The sequence below is a fragment of the Limulus polyphemus genome, unplaced genomic scaffold (genome assembly GCF_000517525.1).
Source record: "Limulus polyphemus unplaced genomic scaffold, Limulus_polyphemus-2.1.2 Scaffold61, whole genome shotgun sequence".
Classification (NCBI taxonomy): domain Eukaryota; kingdom Metazoa; phylum Arthropoda; class Merostomata; order Xiphosura; family Limulidae; genus Limulus; species Limulus polyphemus.
Window position 1 is genome coordinate 456748 of NW_013665671.1, and position 27566 is coordinate 484313.

Below are 27566 nucleotides of genomic sequence, written 5' to 3' on the forward strand. Positions count from 1 at the left end.
TGCTCAACATCATGAAAATTAAACCTTATTTTCAATAAGCAATCCTGAAAAATATTTGGGGGTGCTTAACTTTTTTCCAGGTGTATATTATGTGCAGTTAACACTGTTGGACGTAATGTCTGATTTCTCAGTGAATGTTTACTCATGAAGGTTGTTATCATACATTTCTTTTTCTTTACCGTATTTTCAAATTTCAAGAGATGTTTCATCCTGAAAATTGGTTTCAAAATACATTCTAGCTATGCTTGTGGATACTTATGATCAGTTAATTTTTTTAATTGTTTTTAAATTTTTATGTTCTCAAGTATACAGCCATGCTACAGTGATGAACATTTTTAAAACATCAGTTTAATGAGGAGTTGTAGCTTTGTTACGTTCTTGCTATATGTACATATATCTCCTTTATTGAAATTTAAAAAAAATATAAAGAAACTCGTTTCTGTGCAAAAATTCTCTGATTTTCCATATATATCTGTGAGACTGTTCATAACTGCTAACAAGCAGCTAACAAAATTCTTAATTAAATTCATATGGAAACTTTAGGTGCAAGATTTCCATAATATTTTTAAAACTATGAACTTCAATATTATTATTTTTATTGTTATATTACATGAAGCAATTAATAGGGTTCATAAAGGTTGTGGAATTCCTGAAAAGTTGTGGAAAATGAAATATGTTTTCCAGATCTTGAAAAACAAGGAATTTTCATTAATTTTAGTTGTGGCCATGGAAAATAAAATAGGGGATGAGCTTTCTACAGAAACTGCTTGTAGTAGCTGATATCTAATCCACCCTGTGTCTATTACTCCCACCCTTTAATGTTCATGGAAATTTTAATAATAGTTTATTTGCAGTCATGGAATTCTGCATTCTTTGAAATATATAAACCCTGAATTAAAGAATGATTGGAAATCATGCTGTTATAGCTGTGGCATAGCAAAAATCATTGATGAAAAAAATGTTCATACCTCCCTAATCATTCTTATTTGAATCAGGCTGATTGGAAACATGAATGATTGGTCATAATGTTGAATATAATTTCAGAGCCTAATGTACTCAAGATTGTTTATAAACCTTAACTAGTCCTCATAGAAGACATTTTCAAATTGGTTACAAGTATCTAAATCAGTGGAATAGCTTTTTTTTACACCTAGAAAAGACATACACAAAACAATTACAACTCAACAATTTATTGATTATGTGCTTCTGCAATTGTAGAGTACCTGCTTGAACAATAAGTCGGATATTTGGAGCTACAACAGAATTACGGCATCAGTGTACATATGTTAGTATTCACAAGGTCAACCTGTATACCACAGTGATGTGCATTTTTCTCTTAATAAGTCATAAAACAGCTTTCTTGCAATGAGAACAAGAACATGTCCAGTGAACTAAAATGTGTGGAGAAACGTTTTTTTTTGTGTTATTGTTTTTTGTATCTGATTCATGCTTTACCCTACATTCAGGTATTTTCATTTGAAGAAAGATTTAGTGTTATATTCAATCTCCATTTTCACATACGAATGCGATAGATATGGTGGTAGTGAAAGTATACTGTGGGCAGGAATAAACTTTAGTGGTTGATACCAACCAATAAGTCCCTCAGAAATGTACCGTTGATGTCAAATATTATTGGGATCACATTCTATAACTTTTTGAACTCTTTCTTTGTCTCTCTTTTTTAATATTTTTGCCTCTACCAAGCTTTGCAGGTAGATGTCAATCTGTTCTAGCAGAGGTTCAAACAAAGAAATATGCAGAAGCTAGAAATAATATGATATCATTAAAACTTGACAAAGGTTATGAAGGATTAGGCCTAAGTGCTGTTAATGTACAAGCAGCAATGGTAATATTACTCATTTCCATTTGTACATGCCCTCAATATTCGTTTTTCAAAATCATTTGTTAAGGCTTGTTTTCAACTACAAACATGTTGAATAACTTGTTAAAACAATTACAGATTTGTTACTACATTTGCTGCACTTGTAAGTCTTTATAATGAAATTTGCTATCTTTCTCTTCTGTCTCTAGCATGGAAGATACAGTATAGTGTTCTAGTAGAATATGAGGCCAATAAAAACAGATAGTAGAGGAAGAGGCCAAAAACAAATGCTTATTAAGTCATATTTTATTGCCACAGGAAGAATTGTTTTCTGAACACCAGAAGGAGTTAAAAGATAAACTTGCTGTTTTGGAGAACCAACATGAAGAAGAAATTAAAGTACTACATGATAAACTGGAACAGGCACACAAAAATGAAATGCAGTCTCTCCAATATTGCTTTAGGATGGATAACAGTACAAAAACTGTGGTAAGTTCACTATGTGTCAAACTTATTTTAATACATCTTTCAAAATCAAAATCACCAAACAGAAAATAGTGAATATCAACCAGTTATTGCATTTTATATAATTAATAACAATACAAAAAAGAAGAAAATTAAACACAAAGTACAAGGAGGTGTTTTCTTTGGATCAATACTTTTCCCATACACTCTTTAGAAGACTTTCATTAATGTTATTCAACCATTTTAGCACTATAGTATATTGAAGGTATGTAGCCTTACTTTCATAATACAGAATTTGTCACGTTGATGGTTGTGGTACATGAAAGAACGAAATTTTCATCCAGCAAAATAAAGCAGATATTATGTTAGTCTTACTTTTAGTCTCTGTTACATCAACCCACATTTTTGGTTAATTTATTTCATCTCTCTTTTTTTTTTATATACAATCTTAAAGAGATGTTATTGTTCTTTATACACGAGCACACAGTTTTTGACCTTCAACAGCAATATATTTAATTAATTTACTTTGTCTACTTTTTTTTTAATCTAATTCTAGAAAGAAGTTATGGATCTTGATACCCATGAGCAGACTGTGGCTGACCTTCAACAACAGTTTGAGGCAGAGGAGAACAAACTGTTAGCACAAGCAGTAGAAATAGAGAAACGAGCATGGGAGGTTAAGCTACAATCAACTGCAGAAGAATTATTACAAAAACATGAAAATGAAATGGTAGAACTTAGTGAAAGACTTAATAGAGAACATCAAGATCAACTTGGAAGCTTAAAAGCTAGGATGCATGCTGAAAAGCAGGTACAGTTAATAAAATAAAATTTTTGACATTAAATTTGAGTTATGAAAGCTGATTGAACATTGGAAAGTAAAGTTGTGATACTTAAAAAAATTCATTAAACTCTAAATGTTTTTTCTCGCATTCCTCATATTTTTTTTCATTATACATTTAAAGTAAGAGGTGAATGAAAAAGTAGTTTAACTTGATTTTTATTGCAAGTGTTAGGCCTATTGGTTTATAATGCTTTATTCCCCTTCAAAGCCAAAGCTTTATAGTTTTATACTGCATATGTTAATGGCTTTTCAGGTAAGTTTCACTCTCTCATGAATCAATTCTAATATATTACAGTAAAGTCCATTAGTGCTCTTATATTTTCTATGTTTGTTCGAAAAACATTTTAGGATCATTATTACCTAAATGATTTAAAAATAAAAGTGTATTTTATGTTTTAATGTGTCTTTGATTTCAATTCACCACAATACCACAGTTTGGGAACCTCTAAGCTAAAGCAAAATATGAATAGAAAGTTCACTCTTAAAAAACGTCTACATAGAACTTATGATGTGTACTTAAAGCTGCATAACAGCTAAAATGCATGTATATACATATTGTTCTGATTTTTTCATTCTGGAATACTTTTCTTGGTGCTAGAACTTTTGAAATATTACATTTTTCTTTAAATATTTTGAAAATCCTGATCTTGGCTAGTTGTTTTGATTATGTTTTTATTGTGTCCAATTAGAGTCCATAAACTTTTGTTCTTGAACACTATAGTAATGACATGTATTACTGCATTTAATCTACAATTAGATAGTAAGAGAAGATTATCCATACTCAAAACCATCAATTATGTAAGGGAAAACTAATTTTCTGTAGATTACTGACCAGTAACCTACTTTGTGGAATCATGTAGGGTTTAATTTGAAACTGATCTTGATTTACATTTTCAAGTAAAGTAACCTCTCACTGAAGTGGGCATATTGTATTCCATAATGAATAATTATGTTAATAATTAGATCTATGAATAAATTCTTGTGCTTAATGCATTTATCAAACTTTTATGTTAAAGCTATTAACCTTGTTTTTTATATCATAAAAGTTGGTGTATGTATTATATTGGGGTTCTGCATTTTTTATTAATTTACTTTTGTTATCACTAGAATATTTTATTTAAGTACTTATTTATGTTCCTTTCATAACATATGCTGAAACATTAACTATGTTGCAACAAAATTAATTTCTGTATGATGTTATTTAAAGATGTATAATAATTATTAATGAAATTGCAGTGGAATAAACCTAAAGTTTCAGGAGAATATCATTAATGTGAAAAGTTTCATATTTTGATTTCTTGGTATTTAGGTAATATTCAACCAAGCAGCGGCACAAGTCACTAGAGAAAAAGATGTGATTATAGAAAAACTCAAGAGAGAAAAAGAAGAATTGGAGATGCATTGGAAACAAGAAAGAGGTATGATACATTAATATATTTTTGGTGTTGTTGGGGCTAATATATGTGATCCATAAAGATAGTGTTCTTGCCAAATCTCACTGTGTTGTCAGTCTTCTCTTGTCACTTAAAAGTTTTTATTGCTGAAATAGTCATATGCCAATGGTTTAAAAGATATTAAGTCATTACTATAACCCAATTAAAAATCATATATTTGATAACATAATTGTGACTAAAAATAGAATTTGCTAGGTATGAAATTTCTAGTTATGATATATTCAGCCTCTAATTTTTATCAGTACAGTGACTGTTCAATGTCACATAGCCAGAATTGATCTTAATTGTACATCTAGCTTCTGGCAACAAAATGTTACTATAAATTTTATGTATATTAAATAATGTAGAGGATTGGACCAAATGGATAAGTCATATGGGAGCCATTAAATGGCTATTGTTAAGTCACTTTCCACGTTAGGCAATTTGTAATGGGCAGTGCCCTTAGGGCTAGTCGTTGGAGCTTCGACTTTACTGCCAATTACACCAAATTTATTTAATTGAGAAATGCAGTGGTGAGTACAGCTCACAAGTCACTAACTCTAGAAGATTTACAGTTAGACTAAAGAAAACGATTCTGAGCCTGAGATTTTACAAAATACATCAATTATATTTATGTTATTATATATATAATATACACCCTTCTATTAACAAGTAATTAATTCATGAATAATCAAACTTTCAAGTTAATCAGTACCGACAATAGGGTTCACATAGGAGATATTCAAATCCATTACACACATTAACTTTCTTCATATCAATTTATTTACTATTTTATCCTAAACTACATGGATTGACCTAGAGAAATAGCAGTCTTACTTGCATCAAAGTTGAGGAGGTGTATCATTGCAAATTGGATACCTTCATCATGGATAGAACTATTGTCCACTCTTGGAGAATTTGTTAGCCCCTGGAGAACCGATTTTTAAGCTCCAGATATGAGTTTTATACAATATTTTCTCTGTTGTCTTACGAGTTTCCAAGTAGTATTCTTAACTACTTGCAAGTAGTTCTGATACTTCATTGGCTAATTTCCGTAACTCATCGGGCATTTCCAAAACAAGAACCAAAACTCTCAAGTAGTTGGTTACTGTGATAGTGAGTGCTTCAGTTGCCTTCTTACTTATACTACTACTCCAGTCCGTAGTAATGAATTCTACATCAAAGCTCTGATTTTAGATGCTATCATAAACTTTTTAGTAGCCTTTACTGTACTACTAGATCAGTGACAGTAACTTATCACTGTCAAACTCGTGACTAGCATTTCTCCGCATCTTCACTGGGGTGCTAGGCATTAGTTCTGTTTTTCATAACTCTTTAGCTCATGATTCTCAATACTTACTGACTAGCTAACTATGCTTTGCCTAGTTCTTAACTTCTCTAAGATGATATTCCTTTGATATGTATTAAAGTGCATAAAACTTTGAATTCACCTATAACTATAAAAATTGAATAGCTTTAGTTTTATAATTGGTTTTTCGAACAAATGTACTTTCCCACATACCCATTAAAGCAAAGAAAATTAGTTCTTGTCTTGTTTAAAAACTTTATTAAAAAGGGACCACTGAAATACTATAGCAAAATTGTCAGCATGTGAATGTTGACAGTAATGTGCATTGATAGAGAGACTTAGTATCAGGGTTCTATCCACAGCAATCAATAATGTTGTAAGGCAGGGGCTAGTAGTATACTCTTCTGTTCATCATTTTCACAAGGAATTATTTCCTTATGGCAGATGTTGATTTTGGTTGAAACATAAAGGATTTACATTTTTTTGGTTTTCTGTTTTAACCAAAAATGCATAGATATTTATTTGTATGAGAAGAAATCATTTCTTCTCATTTGTAGTTGAAGTCTATCCCTCTTTTCCTTGAGAATTTCAATAGGGAAAATCAGAATTAGTGTTTTTATTTAGAGCTATTACTTACAAAACTGTTAGAAACAAAAACATTTTAAATTCTGATACTGTTCTTACCTCCTCTCATAAGATTAGCTATTCTCATTCATTGCTGTTCCCTATATGCAAACTTTTTATTTACGCATGCGACAAGCTTTATGCTCCCCTCTATTGGAATCAAGTGATTCCAACTTGTCTCTTGTGAAAATAATCATGCGTCAACTCTCCACCAATAGGAGCATAGTACACTCATTTGATACATGTGACTCCCTCTATGCTCCTCTACCATTTGACGTTTTTTGTCATTTATTACTGTTTCACGCTTGTATTTGGTATACTCATGAAGTGGTCTTAATTTATTACAAATTCCAGATTTTCTGGATTTGAAGTTTGCCTTCATTTATCCCATCTTATTCCAGTTACACCTATGACTAGTGCTATCTCACAGGCTGCAGGTGCAGGTAACCTGGCATGGGTTTTTATGGGCGTTTATCCTCAAGGAGATTGAATGTTAAAAAGGTTGGCTTCTTTCTTCAGTTCTTGCCCAGAATTCCTCCTGTAGAAGCCAACCCTGTTCAGGCAGACAGAGATCTTCATAGCCTTTTTCCATCACCAAATTTCAAGTTTTTGGTTCTTCATTTCCATTATGTAGTCTGCATTCGAAGTACGTAGATTCTGAGCCCGACATGGTCAGGTTTGTTAGGGTACTTGAGTCACAATCTGAGGATTGCTGGTTCGAATCCCCATCCCATCGAACATACTCCTCCTCTCAGCCGTGGGGGCATTATAATGTGCTGGTCAATCCCACTATTCATTGATAAAAGAGTATCCCAAGAGTTGGCAGTGGGTGGTGATGACTAGCTGCCATTCTTTTAGTCTTTTACTGCTAAATTAGGGACAGTTAGTGCAAATAGCCCTCATGTAGCTTTGCATGAAAGTTAAAACAAACAATCAAAGAAACAGAGATTCTATGTTCATTTCTTGCATTTATAATGGCTTTCATTCACATTACTCCATGGACATTTTCTGCCTTATTTCGTCAAGAGTTTGATTGTCTAATGTCTGGACTTTTGTCAGACTTTGCCATGTGCTTCATGGTCCACGATTTGCCATAAAGTCTGCCGACTTTGGAAAGATAAGATATTTTACCATTTTATTGTTAATAGTATTATCTGTAATTATTTTAATTCCATAACGTATGCTTATTTAGATTAGTCTTCGTTGTTTTTCTTCTATACAGTTGATTAGGCTTAACGTGGTATGTCCTTCATTAGTTTAACTATGTTGTTTCCTTACTTTTATATCATCATTTTGTTAATAATATTTTTCTTCACTTGGTTTGGGTGGAACCCTTGAATCAGGGCCCACACAGACTTCTCCCAGTATTGTGCCTATTTATTGTTCAGTTTCGTTTTTCTCTTCATTCTCAGGTTATCCTTTGTTCTGTACTGTTCCATTAGGCTTAACTAGTTTTCGTTCTTTTTTATTTCACTCTAGTTTTAGTTTAAATTTCCTTGTTATATCTGTTCACTACTTTGTTTTGATTCAGCTTCATTACTGTATTATTTATTGGTTTACCCATGGTTTTATTAATGGGTTAATATCAACTTAGGTTCTAGTTTTTTTCACTACTATATCATACGGGATTCATTCACTACACCATATTCTTCCCATTTTGATATGTTGACTAATTCATTTTGTTTTTCTTTATAGTTTATACTTTCCAGTTACTTTCTTTCATCTCTACTTTATAATTATTACTATTAATTTCATTTAGTTTTTAGTTTATCCCTCTTACCATTAATCAGTTTATTGGTTTCCCATAGTTTTATAGACAGGTTCCTATCTACCATGGTTCCAGGTATTTCTTCAACTCAACATCATAAGGGATCCATTCCCTACACCATTTGCTTCCTGTTTTTCACTACGTTGACAATTTCATTTTGTTTTTCTTTATAGTTTATACTTTGTACGTTTACTTTTGTTTAATCTCTACTTTATTTTTCTTATCACTAATTTTGTTCCACTATTGCTCACCTTCCCTATCTAAAGGCTGAACCCATTTTCCAGTGTCCTAAAATTTTCAGTTCTCCCTGACCTTATTTCTTTTCAGTTTGGGTACTTACAAACCTTACCTTTTTATGGGTTTTCAATTTTACTTTAGTTTAGCTTGAGGCAGATTTCTTCCGGCATTTGTCTCCCCCCCTTTTCATTGCTTCTACATATAATATTTCATGTTTCCCTTTATTTGATGTTCTGTTTACATTTTGGATTTGTCGAGGGATACTTCCTCTTTGTTCCCTCCATGTTGGGGTTTTTACCATCTTCAGATCATTCCCTCCTTGCATGGCTTCTTTGCTTTTGAGTTATTATTGGGTGTGACACTGCTGTTTGTTTTCTTTTCCATTATTAATAGGGTTTTATGGTCTGTTCCTTTTATTCTTTTGTCCCTTTCTTGGGGGGTGTTGCTCCTGTGGGTGGAACCTGTTTGCACTTCCTCTCTTTTCACATATTAGATCTGCTCTTTTGGGCCCCCTTGCACAATAATCATATCCTTGCATGCCATGTTCTGGTTCTCTTGCTCGGACTGCAGTTTGATTTTCTAGTTTTGGCACATTTTATCCATTGGAGTGGTCTCTCAATTCTCTTGTTTTCCAGTGGCTTTGTCTTTTATGGGATTCTCCCCACATATATCTCTTTACTACATCTCTTAACCTTCTCATTACCTCTATTTGGTTACCTCCTCCTCTAGCTAGGGCTGTTGATGCCTTTGGCCGGGATTGGTTCCACAGGTTCTTGTATGTTCATCTCCCCCCCTCCCCCACAAATCCTTTTTCTTCCATGGGTGATTTCCCTCATCCATACCATCCTGTGTTAGGTCCTTCTGACTGCTCATTAATGGCCAGCTCAACCATGGCCTCTGTGGCTTCTTCAGCTCCAACTTTTACCTCCACTGTCTCTTCCTTTGTCTTCTGCCCTTCTTTGTCCACTTCCTTAGCTGGTACTCCACCTGGAAATTCACAACGTTCATCTTCATGCTTGGCTCTTATTCAGTGCTTAGCGAGGAGATCAGATTTATACTTGCAGGTAGCATTCTTTTAACTTGTTCCATTTGCTCTTCATCGGTGGGCATTTATTGGCATAAATGAAAAGTGTTCTGCAGTTACTCTATGAGTCAGGGATTTAATGCAGATCAAAACCTTTAGGTGGCAGAGTTTCTCCCCTTGTTTTTTGACTATGGGTCTTTGGTGCCCTCGATCTTGGGTTATCAGGCAGTCTTGTCCCATACCTTCATTTTTTTCCTGATATTTCACCTATCCTTACTATGTTCATTCGTACCTTCTGGATTAGTTGTCCTCCCTGCCTGCCTACCATTCTGACCTGGGATGATAATGGGATCTTTTTTTCTCTCACTCTATCTTTGTTTGCACCACTTTCCTTGTATTTCATGTTTCACCCTTCAAACATATTTCCTTCTCCTCTATGCCTGTGTACATCGGAGGTTGGATTTGTTTTTCACAATGTTTCTCTTGCATGTTCTCACTCCTTCTCCTCTCCTTTATCTGGATCTTTCCTTCCTACCCAAGACATCGATGGCTAGGGGAGGTAACTCCTCCTTCTGCCTAATTCCCATCCTTACATTTCCCATCATCCTTGTCTCAATCTGGATCGACTCCTATGTATGGACTGTGCTCTTTGTTGTTCTATTGCCTGTATGGCTTCTTTGTGTGGTGCCAGCTTTTGCCTCTTTATTCCTAGGCAGTTTTCCTCGAGTCGAGATCTTTGTCCTTTTGCCCTCACCAGTTGTGTTCAGCTTTTGATCCCATTGGTTTACTCACATTTTTCATCTTCCTCCCAGACTTTGTTCCAAGTGTCTTCTTCTCAGAATCAACATCCTTACCTTATTTCCTGGCATATACACTGTATCGCAATTTCTTCCTTATAGGGTTTTTGTCTACTACCCGTGACCGTTTTTAAGACTTCAGTGCGACTTTAGCTAGGCAAATTTCTATTCATTATTTCTTTTCTTTCAAGGGCCCTTGCTTCATTCTTCACTATTTGGATCCCGCTTCGTGGTGAGTAGTGCCTAACCAGGTATTCTTCAATTGAAATCTGCACTGTACATCCATGTTGAATTGTATTCTCTTCTATGGCTTTGCAATACACACTGGTAAGATGAGGTGTTCCACAAGACTGAGTGAAGGTAAATAGCCTTGCTATGTTTTTACTTCATAAACATGCCCCTTGACTGTACCACCCATGGACTGCATGGGTAAAGCAGAAGGAGATAACTGCCCTACCCTGCCATGCCTTGATTGAATAAATCTGTATGGTCTGCTTTTCAAAATAAGGTTTCATGGTCACCCATTGCTCTGTCTCCAGTGATGACATTCCTCCGGACTCTCTACCGTGTATTCACCCTCCTTTCTTTTAGTACAGTATTGGAGTCCTTACCACATTCCAGTTCCAAGCTGCTGGGGTGGTAGACTGTGGAGCCACTCTTCCGAATGGTTTGCGCAAAAAGATGGCTATAACCATTCAGTCGAGATTAGGGTAGTGGTATTCTGCTGATGTAGATGAGAAATGGCCTCCAGAAGAGTTGAGCTGTCACCTTGTTGGATGATGTAGCCTCCTGTTACCATTTACACAACCACTAGAGTTGAGCCATTGAAAATGAAGTTCACCCCTTCAATTGGGAGCCCTCATCCTACCATTGAATGAATATTGCAGATGGTATGATCTTCATCCTACCCTTGTGCAGATGTCAGTACACCACAAGGAAGTTTTGGATGTAGTTGACTTACCGAGTACAGTCCGCTGCGCTCTAGTCACTCTACATCCAGGGGTGCATCCTTGTTTACACACTTTTTTCATTGTGGGATTTAGTTACAATATCTTTCTCTGATTAAGATCACTTTCCTACCACATTCTCTCCCACTCACTCATGCTCATTTTCTGCCTTGATATCTTACATATTCCACACAGTGGCAAAGAGTATACCTGGCTCAGAAGTGGTGCGGTTCCCCCTCTTTAGATCTGACTCTTATCTATGGAGGTATCCTTCGGATGCATTTGGGGGTACATCAGTTTTTCCCTCGCACTGGTCCCTCTTTCTAATCAATGTGGGATTCTAGCTAATCTTATGAGCAGAGGGAAGGTACCATATTGGAAGTTATAATTTTCGTATACTGAAAGTGTATTTCTGAAAGGTACTTCCCACCCTTCCTTCCCACACACTTCCAGTGCTTTTGTTTTCTGCCAAACTTTGAAGTGATAGTTCAGTAGACATGCATAGAGGGCATCACGTGCATCATGTGAGTGAACTATGCTCTTATTGGTGGAGAGGTGATGCAGGACGATTTACATGAGACACACACATTGGAATCACTTGATTCCAATAGGGAAGAGGAGGGAAGTACCTATCGGAAATACATTTTGAGTATAAGAATATTATAACTTTGTACTGGATTGGAATTTCTCTCTGAAAGGGCACTGAAAACTGCAACTTGAAATCATATTGAATAGCTAATCTTGTGAGCGGAGGGAAGTATCTATCGGAAATATGTTTTCAGTATAGGAAAATTATAACTTTGTACTGGATTGGAAGTTTTCTGTGAAAGGGCACTGAAAGCTGCAACTTAAAATCATATTACATGCAACTGCAAAGCTCAGCTAAAACTTCATTAGTAGAGTTAAGTAGATTTAATACAATCAATCAATTAAGTTGCTTCACAGTTGAAGCCATGAAGAGTTCTCACAGATAAAGTATAACACACTTTTTACACTTGTTTTTATTGTTTGGTCTAATGATTCATTTATTCATTGTAAACGAGTAATTATCACTGCTCAAACCCCCCTCCCCCTTATTTCTCAGGTACTTAAAAACATTTTTTTAGCTTCACCCAAAAGAAATTTTATTTAATTGTTTGATGTTGTTTTTATTTGAAGGAAGAGTAGTTTCGGAAAGAACTGACATTTCATCAGACCAAAGACAATTGTTTGCAGAGGCTATAGAAAGGGAGAAGAAGACTAGGTGTGTATTGCCTAATGTCTTGTATATGTACTTTATTAATAGTGAAAGAAATTAAATTTTATATTTAACATTCATTGAGCCTTAGTCTATTTACTTTGTTATTATTTAGACAAGTTTGACTTTCAATGTTATATTGAAGTATATTAATTTATAACATAAAAAATTTAAAATTATGATAGGTTTTGATAGTTGTGAATTATATGGTGCAATAGCCATTTAGCATCATATTCTTTAGGTGTTTAGTGTTTTTTATCATTTTGACAAATATTGTGATGACCAAAACAGTCACTAATTTCTATACAATCAATTACCAATTTTTGGGTAAAAAATGTTTTTATTTAAGATAATTAACAACTTTGTGTAATCTGTAATATATATAAGGCTTCATTCTTTATCACAAATTCGTTTTAAAGTTGTTTAATATGTACTTCTGTTTTTCAACTGTGTTTGATGTGTGGTACATTTTAGACTATATTCTACTTGGCTTTAAAGCCCTACATTTAAAGTGTAAAAGTTAATGCATATTGGTCAGTTTTTCTTTGTTTGAACCTTAAATGAAAATTGTTAATATTTTATTAAAGAACAAAGTCTTTTATGATTGAAAAGAATAATTACTTTTTTATTTTGATGTATTAAGTCAAATTCAGTCATTGTAATATATTAAAAATGAACTTTGTTAATCAAAACCCATTATGGGGCTAACCTGATATGTTTCCTCTATATTTTGATCCAATTGCAAGATGCTACTTTTTTTTTTAAGAATTTGTGGATTTCTGTTTAGCTTTAATTGCGTATAATGTATGTATTATTTGACTGGTTCTTAATGTCATCACACCTTTTTGCTTTTAGTGTTTGAAATTATTGTATTTTTTTTTTCTTATGGTTTAGATAACTAATGTGTTGGCCCTTGTTCCCACAAGAAACTAAACATTTTTTATTGGTATTATCTAATTAAAATATTTTTTTCATAAGTTTTTAGTGAAAACTAAACAGTTAATTGTTTGAACATTTTTAATTTGCTTCTTTTGGAGACAATTTTCTTCACTTCCTAGTTAACAGAAATCATAAACATACGTTGAGACATCAGCTCACGTAGACCTATTATCTGTATTATACTACATTTTTATGTTAATTATTAATAACATCTAATTAAAAGTAAGCTATTAAAGATCAGATCTAAAAAAAATTAACTTATGAAATAGAGAAGCCAATTGTATATATAAAAAAACTGACAAGAAATACATAATTTTCTAAATCATTACATAAGAAAACAAACCTATAATGATTAGTTTGCAATCAATTATTTATGCTGGAAATGCCATAGAGGTTAATGTGCTTTGATTGCAAGCTCTAGAGTTCATGATTCATGTCCCATTGTAGCAAAAACATGCTCCACATTTTGTGATGATCAAACCATAATATTGTAGGTGCTGCTGACTAGCTGAATTTCCTCTAGTCTATCAACTCAAAATTATGGTCAAATATGTGTAGATGACCCTTTTATAGCTTTCCACAATTATTCTGAGGTTTAGTTTTGTCTTAATCCATATACCAAGTTAATAGTCCAAAATTTCATTCACTAGTGTAAAAAAAAATAATAATACTTTTTACAAGTATTTTGAACATTATGTTAATTAAACTAAAGAAAAATGGAGTATGTCATTGCCTGTAAAATAAACCAGTTGATTGTTTCTAAGATCCATGCAATTTACCAATAATTTTTTTGTTCATTTGTTGTTAAGTGCAATGCTACACAATAGGCTATCTGTGCTCTACCCACTCCAGGTATCAAAACCCATTTTTTTGCATTTATGTAACTTTGAATTGAGAAATCTCCATGCTGAAGTTGGGACATATTTTCAATATTAAAAGGACCAATCATCAGGGTTCTAGTTAAGTGAGATTTGACCCCAGGGTACTGATTACGCACCACAAAATGCCCATATGCAAGGAAAACACAAGTACTTTGCTTCAAACTTTGTACCATAATGAACTAAACAGCATACATTTTGCATACATCTGTCCACCATCAACTTCTAACAGGTTTCATCAATGACATTAAATTGTATGAAAATAAAGGCACATGAAAGTACCACATGACTAACGCATTCACCTCAAGTTGGTCAAAGTATGCACGTTACAACCTTTCACAGAGTTACATTCAAAATTTAATTAAACTATCTTGTTATCAATGAATATGAATACAGTTAGCATCAAAACATAGATAATAAATCAATGTTTGGTATTATTTCAGTTTTAAATTCCTAATTTTATAAGGAAATATTTAAAACAATTCTTAATCTCACCTAGTATGAGAACTGTGATGTTTGTTATCTATGTCTTCCCTCTTTTCTAATTGTTTTACCTCCTCTCTGAGAAGTACAAAATTTAATGTAAAATTCTTCTTATAATGTTATCATCACTCAGGCAAAGCATAATTTACATAACCTTCAGTCTTATCTAGTGACAGAGCAATAAAATAGAAAATCATCCTCACCTGTCACATCCTCTTTCAGAACTTGCCAATAGTTCTACGTTGTTTAAAACTATATTATTTATAACCAGTAGAAAGCTAAAGTTTTTCCCTGTAAAATGACTTATTATATTAGGTTGTTTTCTGTACTGAGAATCGTCTATTTTTCTTCCAGTTCAAACTTTATTCTCATCGAAGAACTTAGTTGAATTTTTAATGGCTTTGTTGCAGAGTTAGAAAGCCAGAAAAATTGTGATAGTTATGGAACATTATTTTCTTTTGCATGTTATTATTCTGTATTCTTTGATGCATTAATTAATTAATTAATAACAATTATTTAATGCAATAGTACCATTATTATAAAAAATAAAGTAGGATTAAGTTTTATCAACAGTCAACAGCAAAACAAAAACGGAAAACCCAGGTGGTACTTTATTTCTTGTTTTTCATGTGTATTTTTTATTTATTATTATAAAAGTAACTAAAATGAAAAATTGAAAACTTTTTAGGTTAGATAAAGTAAAATAAGTAAAAATATTAATAGTAATAATTTTTTATGAGGTATGCTTACAAGTAGTCTGTGTGTTATGTGATTCAATATCGTAATGTAAGCTACACATTTACCACATGATTTGCAATTTATATGGTGTGAATATTAGTTAGACATGGTTCAAAGGGCAATAAAACAAAAATTTCAGCATAAATAGATATAGACTGTTACAAGATTTAAGCTACTTAGGATAAACAATAGTGGTTTTCTGTTATAATATGCAGACATTCCAGAAAGAAAAATAGGGGAAATTTAGAATTATTTCCTAATTGTTTATGGTGATTTGACCATGCACATATTTTAGAGACAAGTGACATCAAATTATGATAAGTAGTTTTAAGGTATTTCTTTATTTTCTGCTTGAAGATAATTTGCAAGATATCAAAGTTTAGTAGTTGGTACACAAGTAGGTTCTTACAATAATTTTGTTATAAACAACATGATAATTGGGCCAAAATAAATCATAAAGGAAAACAAGAAATCAAATAGTCACTTTTAAGTAATGATACCTTAAAAACAGAAGAAGATATTTCATGTTTATTGGAGGAACTGTTCATTTTATCCTCTTTCATATTGTCCTATTTCAGCACTTACTGAGTGTAAGAAACATGTAGTGCATTATAAATAATAGTTTTTAACAATTGCAGAGTGTAAACAACATGTAGTGTATTATAAATAGTTGTTTTTTGTTGAGCACGAAAATGCACTACTTTAATGCTGATAAGAAATCATAAAGGGAAACAACATGCAGTGTAAATTGTAAATGAAGTTGTTCATTGAACATTAACATGCTCTTTTTCCACTTGAAGAAGGGAAATATGTAGTGTACACTTCAAATATAGTTATTTTTTTTTTAGTTTATTAAATTCTACCTATGGAACCCTTGAAAATCTCACTCGGACTCTTGAAAAAAAAGTTGAGAATCCATGATCCTTCACTGTGGAACCTTAGTGAGAACCCTGACCATGATCCAATGGTTAGCATGCTAGATTGTTGATCTGAGTTTCCACATCTGATGCCCTGTTACCACACAAAAAAATTTAAACTCCACACTTTCAGGCCATGAGTACAGTACAAGAATGATGATCAAATTCTGCTATTCTATTAGTGTATCCCATGAGCCTGGTAGTGTGTGATGTTGACTAGTTGCCTTCCTTCTAGTTTATCACTTCAAAACTAGGGATGGCAAGCACAGATAGCTCTCAAGTAACTTTGTGAAAAATTCAACAAGCAACAACAAAACTGTTAAGAGTTGTTATGGCAGTACCTCAGATTTCTTGCAGTATTTAGATTTGTGTGTACAAATGAAATGCATGTGGACACAATAACAGGAAATAGGTATTATATTGAAATACCCTGTTAATTTTTGTAACTGACACTTATTTGTTTACAAATATATTTAGTTGTATTTAAAGATCAATAACAAACATATTTGCTCATCAGACAGAATGAACTGTCAGAAACAAGACAAAAACTTTCTGAAAACAAAGATGTTTCAGAGCTTGGTGCTGTAGGCTCTACAACTAGTGTAATGTAAGTACTTCAAATTCTGAAAATTACTACAGGATTGAATCTAGATATGTTTAGAAGGCTATGGATGACCATCATTGTTTGAACAAAATAATAGTTGTCAATATGAAATTGCGATTTTTTAAGAGCATATTTTTTGGACCATCTGGATATTTTTGAGAAAACTTGAAGTTCATTGTTTGCCAGTAATAATTTCACATACTCAAATTTAATTCATTTTGTTTCTTATAGCTGAATCACTAATTTTTTGGCAGATACTTATTTCTTGGCTTTTTGTTTATTAAATCCTCTTATGGCCTCAAATATTATGAAATATCTTGATTGGAAATATTTTTTTTTGAATTGTAAGCCACTACCAACAAGGCCTTTTTCACTTACCAGGTTACCTGGTTTTTAATTTTATAAGAAACAAATTCCATTACATTTTCATTTCAACTAATACAACTTCCGTTAAAATATCAAACTAGTTTTGTACATTTGGCTGCTTTTGTTTTTGATTATTCATTCGCCCACTTTATGAGCTTTAAGCAATATAGTAGTGATGTAAAATGCCTAAGATAACAAAGCAATTAGGCTTGTTATTCCTAAAAAAAAGTATGCAAGTCATACTCAGATTACTCGTAACTAGTCTTTAGAGATTTATAATCAGGTGTCTGAAAATAGCATTCCATACCTACCATTAGTTTTCTAAATGTTACTGTTCAGGATTTGAACTTCATAACAGAATTATTAAGAGGGTTGTGATTTAGAAACATCTGCACTTAAGCCTGATTTTTGTAACTTTTCTTAGGCTTAAAAAGGCTCTTTGCTTTGATAACTTAGGGATTTTGTATCATCAGCAAGTTTCTTGTCTTGTATTATGTAGAAATGAGATTTTAGTTATTATTTTTGACTGCTGTAGTTCTAGTTGAGCTACTGTTTTGTACCTAGTATGTTTTAAAAATTAAAATGTTAATGAATTAAATGTTAAATTATATTTATGCTTGTATTTTGCTTGCAGAGAATCTGTAATGGAAGTCTCAACAAGAGAAGATTCGCATTCGTCTGCATGTAAATCGCTCTGTGTAAGTAGTAAGTTAGATAATAATGAATGTTTAAGTTTAAATGTAGCTTACCAGAACATTTTTATGTCATACATATACAGTTTAGTAGTGTAATTACTTTTAAAACATACATTATGCTTATAAAGCTATATTTCTGATATGAAGGTACCACATAGTCATTTAATATAGCTAAAGATTGCCCTGACTGATTGATTCTGTTTTATGATAAAACGTTTTGAAACATAGGATGGAAGTACCTCTCTCTGTCTCACTTTTCATTTAATAACATGAAATTTGCTTACTTCTGTATAGTCCTGATTTTAAAAAACATGAGCTTGAGTTGTTCTCAACTGATGTTTGTAACCTTCTGGATATATATAGCTCATGGGGAGCAGTTTATTGATCAATTACCACATGATGTATGACATTTTAAAACCAAATTGGGAATTTTGTCACTGTATAAAAATCAATATTGGATATTTTGTGAAAAAGAATATTCATCAAACTACCTAAGCTAAACAAGCTACAACTGGGCAGAACTCCAATGGGAAATTGTGGTTAATAGTTTAAGTACAGAAGTGATATAGGGAATTGTGCTATGTATTTGGTGTAGAAAATGTTCTTGTGAAAAGTCAGTGTGGGTCAAATGTTATTTGTGTACAAAGAATGTTTCAGTCTTGTTTTAAAAATCATTTGAATACATTTCCCTACAGATTTATTTATTATCAGCCAATGTTTGTCACCTAGTTACTCAGTATGTAGTGCATGGCTATTATAAATGCATTCATTATGCAGCCAAATTGTTCTTTAATTGTTAGAAAAATATCATGTGTTTACAACAGTTTGGAACTAGGACATTTTGAAGAACAGTCTGTGTGAGGAGATATAAAAAATAATAACCAAATAATCTTCTACTAACACAGGCTAAGAATTAGGAATAAACAGCTTTATCAAACAAGAGAATTAACTTTTAATTATAACTTTTTCATTCTATTTGTCATATTTAAGGAAAATTATTTGTCTAGTTCCTCCAAATTTATACTATCTGGTATGTTTCCAATCACAAGTCGTATATTGGTGCTTTGATACACATGGCTTCAAGGTCTCCTATAAATTTACACCATGTTTTATTAAGTAGACTGTTAGATGAAAAGTCCAGTTTTTCTCATTTTTGTTCATTCATTTTATTTGATTGTATTGTATAAAAAAATGGACTTATCTAACAGTATTTCAAAAACAAGGTGTAACTTGCAAATATATCAAATTTATATATGTAAGAACATGTTTGACATAAAATTCAGCTTATATTTAATGACTGCATACTTTTATCTATGTTATTAAAAGCCTACTCAAGAATTTAAAAGCCTCCATAAACTATATTCTATTGTAAATATCATTTTTTCTAAAACTTCTAAACATTTAGCCTTAATGTTTTCATACCCTTTGATTTCTGTAACATAACCAGTGCTATGTTATGTGTTAGTAACTGTAAGAAACACTATCATAAATGAGATGCTTTGAAAATTTTAATTATAACTTTCTTTAAAATTACTCAGCTCATGAAAAGTATTGAGTAATAATAGTTTAAAGAACAGTATCTGCAATATTCAATATTTGATGGACTTTTTACAGGTTAAGAGAGTGTTTTAAGTTTTGATTTACCTATAAAACAGTGAAATTATTTTAACCACTATTTATTTATTTTTAGTAAAAATGAGATTTCTTACTTGTGTGTTTGCCATTTAAAAATTTTGTTAAAACAATTCTTTGTTCTTTAAATAGACAAGTTCAGCAGGAGACAAAGTGTCTGTTTTAACGTAAGTATACCTATATTATTACTAATTTTAGAGTAGCATTCTGTGATTAGTAAATTATAAAAATATAACTTCATCAGTCACTTTTCAAAACTCTTTGACAGCATTTCCAGCAACCTTGAGGGTTTGTAATTTAAATTTGTAGCAAAACATTTATTCATTACTTTAGAAAATGTATCAAGCCTATATGCAGAATGTTTGAAAGGGTGGTGTTCTAATTTGTGAGATCAAAAGCCAACACATATTGTATGAAGTACAATCAGTATGCAAAGCATTCTAATGCTATGGGGGTTTGGAGGCATACCCCCCAGAAAATTTGTGAAAAATAGGTGTTATAGCTTAAACAACTGCATGGTTGTTTACAGAAAATTCACAAACATTCAATAAAAAGTCAAACCATCATTCTGTTGTTAAATTACTTGGGGTTGCTAGAATTAAATTACCATAAATATGTATGTTTTATTAAAATAAAGTACTGTAATATCTACATGCAGAGTAGTTTTTAATTGTTAGATTATATTAATAATTTAAACAACTCTGTACAATGATATTATATTTGCTTTTTCAATCATTTGCTATCATATATGTGCATCTATGCATTACTGGAATAACATGTTAACATGCTCCATTCTTTTGGGGTACTTTTCTATAAATAACTTGCGTACAGTTTCAAAGTTAACAGCAATGTCATAATGATTGTGTTAAAGCTAGAGTACTCAGTCGTTCTTTGGTTTGTGTACACCTCAGGTAATTATTCAACTGGTGTTGTCAGTGCTTGAAGTAGTTTGAGGTTCATGTAAACCAGTTTGCATATCATCAATGTTCATCACCATAAGAATATAGCTCAGTAGTGTCAACCTCACAAGCTTCACATTCGTCGCTAGCATTAAAGAAAGATTGAGATGATGTCTGAGTTGTGTCATTAACAGTGTCTGGAAACAAAATTATATAACAGTTTTAAAGAGGTGACCCATATCTAGCTTTAACCTAACATTTTAGTTTATATAATACATAAAATTTATAGTAAATATTATTGTGTACTCATCTATGTATAGATGAATTATAATATCAGTGTATAAATATTCATGGATTAAACACAAACTTTGTAATTTAAAACACCAGACAATGCAAGTTAGCTATTCTAATTGCATGTCAAAGGCTATATTAGCTACTAAAGCAGCAAAGCTATGTAGCACTGTACCATGGGTATCATGTACCAATCCTTTTTTTATACTGGCAAAAAAACATTGTATATCACTGCAATCAGTTTCATATAGGCACTTTATTCTGTTTGGCAAGAAGTGTTGAAGTTTGTAGCTTATATATCATATACTATGTGGTCTCACAAGGCAGACTTTTACTCATATAGCAGGTAATTTTCAAATTGGTTTAAGATTATTACTTTCTCAGCTACTTCCTTGTATGAAAATAAGAACCTAAAAAAAAGTGCTTAAATTTGAAACCCACAGTCACTTTATAATCCTATTTCCATGACATGACAAAGCTTGTTTGTACTTAAAACCAGGTGTAGCTGTTAGATATACATGAGTGTTTAAGTTTAATGTGAGGATTTGATTAGTTTATATATCACGGATGTCATATTTAGTTATTTCATAGGTATAGAAAAATTAACTATATAAGTCTATGGTTATTTTAGAAGTGAGATTTATGGCAAGTTTGTTTACATAATTGTTTATAAACCATACAGTGTGTTTCATATATGCTCAATTGCTATGAGTTAGCGATTGTTATATTGTTGTGTCATATATCACTAGAACGCTCAGAATTTTTCTCGTTGTTCTAACTGAGTATTATTGTATCAGAATATTTAGTATTGAGTGGATTGTTCTAGACTTCTATTGGGGTATAAGTATATGTCAAAAGATTATTATTCAGATCTAGTCTGCATGATTGTGACTGGTGTATAGTAGTGATCTTTAAAGTGAAATTATCACAAACAGTATTGAAATAACAGAACAGAGAAGAATAATTTCACATGTCAGTTGTGTTCTAAAGTAATTGAAACAGCCTGTGTGGTCTTTGAGGAAAAAAGAAACAGTTATTTAAAGCTCTGGATACAAATGTGATAACGGACAGTGTAATGAACATTTGTGTATACATTTGACTTATTTTAATATATTATTTTAAAACAAGTGGATTGTATTGCTGTTTGTTTATTGTTGAAATTTATTGCCAACAAGTCACAGACACCTACTTTAAATAATCTGGCCTACAAAACCTGACAGCAGCAGTATGGCTTTGGGCTTCCAATTACAAAGTGTCAATAGAAACCATTGCAGGCAACTATTACAAGCCAAAAAACATAAAATGCTTATGCTTCATCAGAAGAATGTAAACTATGTAGAAAACGTTAAATACCATAAGCAGCTGTGCTATAACTAAAAGGATTGAGTCTGTGACTTAAAAGAATGAAGTTAAAATTGGCTGCCAAACTGGTAGTTACACTAATAGCATTGATAAGAATTTTACAGCAAATATTCATTTATTACTTAGCCAGGCCACCTTTTTTGTTCAGATTTGAGCATGTTGATAATGAATAATATGCATTCACCTGTATCATTCTTTTGAAAACCTGAGCTAGAAACTGCTAATCTAGCTTGCTTGGCCTAACCAATACTTAAGTATCTGCATGTTCCTTCACCATATGGTTTTGCTTCTCTAAATCAGCCATCTTTAATCCAAATGACAATAACTGAAGCTGTAGTAAAAAAGTTTTAGACCGATAGCTCATGTGACTTGTTGTGCAGGTGTGTGTAAAGATTTTGGTCAAATTTGAGAGATTTTTGTTGAATAACTTTGCAGAAGTGGCTTATATTTAGAGCAAACTTCATACCTAACTGTAGGTTGTAAAGGTCTATCAGTGTACCAAACTTGAAAAAATTCATGAAAGTTAAGTATGTTTTTCTATCAAATAAAGTTTCTGTACTTTTGGTGCAAAGAAAAAAAAAGGATATAATTCAATTAAAATTGGAGATTTTTATATCTCGTGTATTTCTTTAATGGATTGCCTTGAAATTTGGTATGTGAAGTAAGGGTTCAGCAGAGTACAACCACTGAAAATGTGTGGTAGTTTGAATTACTACAGTCTGAGCTATAGAAAGTGGAATACCTCTAAACTATCACTTCTGTTATTAACACACAGTGTTAACTGCAGGTTGTTTTGGCTACACGACACATTACCCATCACTGTGTCTTAGCATAATTATTTTACATCACAAAAATAGGGGGTTTGTCGAAAACCCCCCTTATGCATATGTGTGTGTAGATAGTATAAAAATATGGAAATTAATGGTTGTAGGTAACCATTTGAGGTGTAAAATTGTCTTTTATCTGTTTATGCATTGACTTTAAGTTAAAACATTTTTATATAGAACATTATTATTTTGATAAGTGCACATTATTTCTGAAAATATATAAAATAACTTTGAGAGAGAACCACCAGGCTTAACAAGCAATAAAAGTGATCATTGTTGCCTTACATAAACAGCATATGTGATTAGATTTAACAAGATTTAAGTTGCTGTATTATTATTTGCTTTAACGTTTTTATTAAAAATTTCAAAATGCACATACTTAGTCTTTCTTACTATTACATAAAATTTGGTCAAACGTTTTGGGTAAATTTCAGATTGACACTTATGTATGCAAAAATCAAAAACCACATTGAACCTTTAAAAAGAGTTGGACTTAAGATTAAAAATGAAATTCATCATGAGAAGCTTTATGCTTAAGGAAAGTTGGTGTAAAGTAATAATTTACTTGCAAATAGACAAATTATTAAGTTTAAATACCATGTAGTCCTTTATTTCAGTTTTGCATTTATGATATCCTATAAATTCCAACAGCAACCATAGAAGAATTAACATAACAGCTGAGCAGTGTTTGTTAATAACTTTAGAAAAGTATAAAGTTCTGTTGTTGTTATATCCTGTAGTCCCATTGGTGAGTTCAAGTTGATAAGTAAATTTTAAGAGATATATATTTATTCTGTTATCAAGGTGCAACATTGGTGATGTGATACTTTTGTGCTATGATGATAGATACCAAAACTACCTAGCTTTTTACTTGGGTCCTGTTCTTCACTTTCTCCACACAGATTCTTTGGATGCTTTGGGATTAAAGACAAGTGAGTAGCCATTCTACAACCTTAAGGCCAATTTAATTAGTATTTCAGTTGTACAAATGTAACTGTTGGAATGTACTTCTTTACATACAAGGAAATTATAGAAGAAAATGAAAACGTATGAGCCTTGGCTGTGTTTTTATTATTACTATCAACTTCATGATATAATTGTTAGAAAATATCTGTGTTAAGTTTAAAATGATTGACAAAACAAATCATGATGAAAATTTTCTCATGGTATGGTACAGAATGAGAATTATATTAATAATTGGTAAATTATACTTCTTTTGCACTATCTTATAGATGATGAAAATTTGTATATGTAGGTTTTAAAGGTGTATGTATATATAGGTTTTTATTGCGACAGTTTTTATTATTACTGCTCTGTTTGGTAGGCTATTTCAGAGATACATTAAGATTATTTTTAACTGAAATTTTGTGATAATTTAATTATCTTACCCATAATCTGTTGAATAAGTGTTATTGAAGTCTTCAAATATTTATTAGTATTACAAGAAGTTTGGCCAGGTGGTTAGGGCGCTTGACTCGCAATCTGAGGGTCATGGGTTCAAATCCCCATCCCACCAAACATGCTCACCCTTTCAGCCATTGGGGAATTATAACGTGAAGGTCAATCCCACTATTCATTGGTAAAAGAGTAGCCCAAGAGTTGGCGGTGGGTGGTGATGATTTGTTGCCTTCCCTCTTGTCTTTCACTGCTAAATTAAGGACAGCTAGCACAGATAGCCCTTGCGTAGCTTTGCACGAAATTCAAAACAAAACAAACTACAAGAAGTTAAACAAAAAATATGTGCATGACTCACTATAACCCCTACATACCATTCTAAAGACCAAAAGTAAGTCTAATTTATTCTATTTATTCTTATTTTTTCATGTGGATTTTGCTTTCAAAGGGCACAATTCTCACTGACGACTATATATTTGAACTTATTAGAGCATCTTAATCTTTTCTATTTATAAGCCCATAAAATACTTTAGAATAAGTCTCGTTTGTGAAAATGGATGTAAGCCCAATCTGTCATTGGATTCACCAATTGTCAATGAGTTATACTGGTTAGAGGAAATTTCACTCCTCATCAGTATCTCTGGACAAATTAAAAAAAAGAAGAAGAAGAAACCTAGTCTTATTCTTTTGAGATGTGGAATTCCCTAAAACTGGTATAATTCAGTAACAAGAGGTAAGTCATATGATAGATTGGACTTCATATTTATTTTTAGTATTTTAAACAGTTTGTCTGCTGAATAATTCAGAGAAATGGATTAGTAGCATCAATGCCACATTTTCTTTAAATTCTATTTAGATTTATGTTCACTGTGGTGAGTAAAAGACAACTAAAACACCATACACACAAGTCTCTTGGTTGTGTATCACAAGTGATAATACTAGTAAAGTTGGTGTTTTTTTCAAGAAAAAAAGTTGGTACATTTGGCAAAGCAGAATAAATAATTCTCTGAACCTTCATTATAGCAAATTTCCTTATCGTGTGGTAACTACAACTTTACAGATGAGGTGAAGGCGATGAATCTAAACAAGTAAAATTAGTTAGTGATTACCAGATGCACTAGATGGCGGAAAACGTAATTTAGAACAAAACCTTTTAAATTTATGACCGAAGAGTAATAACTATTAGTTCCTTTCTTATCAGTAAAATGTAGTTGGAAATATGCGATGATGAAAGTTCGTTAGATTTCGGTGAATGTCGAAATTTATATGAAAATGTGTAATAATTTCATAACTGTTTGATTAAAACAAGAAGAAACAAAGAGAAATATATTTAATAGTTTAAGAGATGGGGCTACTATCACATGTAATGGAGGTGTTAGTGCAAAGACATATTTAATTGTATAAAAAAAGTGTGGGTATAAACTAAAAATAATACCTTTAAAGAATTAAACTTTGTAAACTGAGAGTCTAATGCTTAAAAAGATAGTGAAATAGGTAATCTGCAGAATTCCATATTACTTCATGTAAATCGTCCTAGGGATTAGCACTCCTGACTGCGGTTCCATTGATATGTGACTAGTTACCGACCCTCCCACCCCTTCTAAAAATGCGCGCTACACTTTGGGGCCATGAGTACGTATAACAGTGATAATCAAATCACATTTTTCGAATAGAAGGTGGTAATGTTAACTACGTGCTTTCCTTTGTCATAACACTGGACAAAAAAAACTTCTCTGCTACTAAAAAAATGCAACCGTTTCTGAGTAATTTGACGATGCTGATTAACAAAATTATATTGATAATTACTGGTTACCTTTAGTTTTGGTGTTATGATACATTTATTCAAAATAATTTTAATAATAAAACTTTTTCTTTAATTAACATTTATACAGAAGTATAAATTATCTTGCATGCTGTAGGGAGAAGCAAGACTTTGATGGCGACTTTGGTAAATTGAAACTCTTGTTCCTGGAGCTAGTAAGTTCCATTGCTGTAAATGAGAGCCAAGAAGTTCTCCATGCTGCTCTAATAGAGACAAGTCACGAATCAGATCATTTAGCTCGTATGTGATCAGTTGAGATAGTTTATGTTTAGGTGCCATAGGAATATCATTACTAGATGAAGAGAATGAGGATGATTCATTGACTTATTCAGAGGGTAACTCTACTGTTTCCCAATTCGGTGGTGGATGTGGCACTGGAAGACCATCCCCATGAGGTACTTGTTTCATTGTAGATGTCAAATCTGCATATTTAATGTATTGTTTAGTTTTCCCTGAATATTACATCTACCCACTTGTTTGCCGTGCTTAGCGACCCGTGAAGGGGAGGAGAGGATCCTGGTGGTTGAGTGGTGTCTGGGGGCACTGCAGCACACCACTTTGACCTTGAATTCCTGTAAACGGATGGCCCCCCAGGGTCAATCGGCTGGTCCACTCGGGCTAGGGTCAACTGAGTACCAGTGTTGGGCGTTCTCAACGGGTGTTGTAGACATCATGTCTGATACTGGTGTTTGGGTATAGTGCTCACGAAACCCTGGCGTTGCTGCAGTGTCCTTGTTTGACATTGTAGTGCACCCCTCGTAGGACTCCATGGCGGGTGGGGTCAGTGGGCACTGAATCTTTCTCCTTAATTATGGATTCCCTCAAGCCAAATAAAAAATATATTAAAACTCTGCTAATCGGTAAACGACCATGCCTAGAAGACTGAACAGCAGTCTCCATCACAAAGTACACCTGTACCTCGCTTTTTGATCCTATATTCACTGTCCGATAAATCTTTAGGGCAAATGTCTACCTTTTTTATTCAGAAGTGCTAAGAGGGGCTTGCTGGCTCTCCAAAGTCAGTTAAGAAGCTCCGTTCTGGAGACATCCTGGTTGAAACATCCACAGCTGAGCACAGTGAACTGCTGTTGAATTCAAAAGCTATTGGTGATATACCCATTGAGGTTACTCCCCATGCTTCCTTGAATTCCTCACGAGGAGTTATTGTTGAGGGGGACTTGAAGTCTATCCCTGAGTTGGAGATCCTTGCT

General features: G+C 32.7%; 1 protein-coding gene across 4 annotated transcripts in view; it reads left to right on the forward strand.

Moving 5' to 3' along the window:
- Nucleotides 1–27566, forward strand: part of LOC106464521 (RB1-inducible coiled-coil protein 1-like) — a 131708-nt gene that overhangs the window by 70574 nt on the left and 33568 nt on the right. For 2 of the 4 annotated variants that reach the window (XM_013924670.2, XM_022392727.1), the window contains 8 exons: nt 2141–2311; nt 2844–3098; nt 4441–4549; nt 12429–12513; nt 16980–17069; nt 18067–18130; nt 19892–19926; nt 23943–24070. In XM_013924670.2, coding sequence (XP_013780124.1) covers nt 2141–2311; nt 2844–3098; nt 4441–4549; nt 12429–12513; nt 16980–17069; nt 18067–18130; nt 19892–19926; nt 23943–24070 — 937 coding nt within the window. Of the gene's footprint in view, nt 1–2140; nt 2312–2843; nt 3099–4440; nt 4550–12428; nt 12514–16393; nt 16513–16979; nt 17070–18066; nt 18131–19891; nt 19927–23942; nt 24071–27566 lie in introns of those variants that run through there. The other 2 variants (XR_002611856.1, XM_022392721.1) reach the window with 2 other exon arrangements.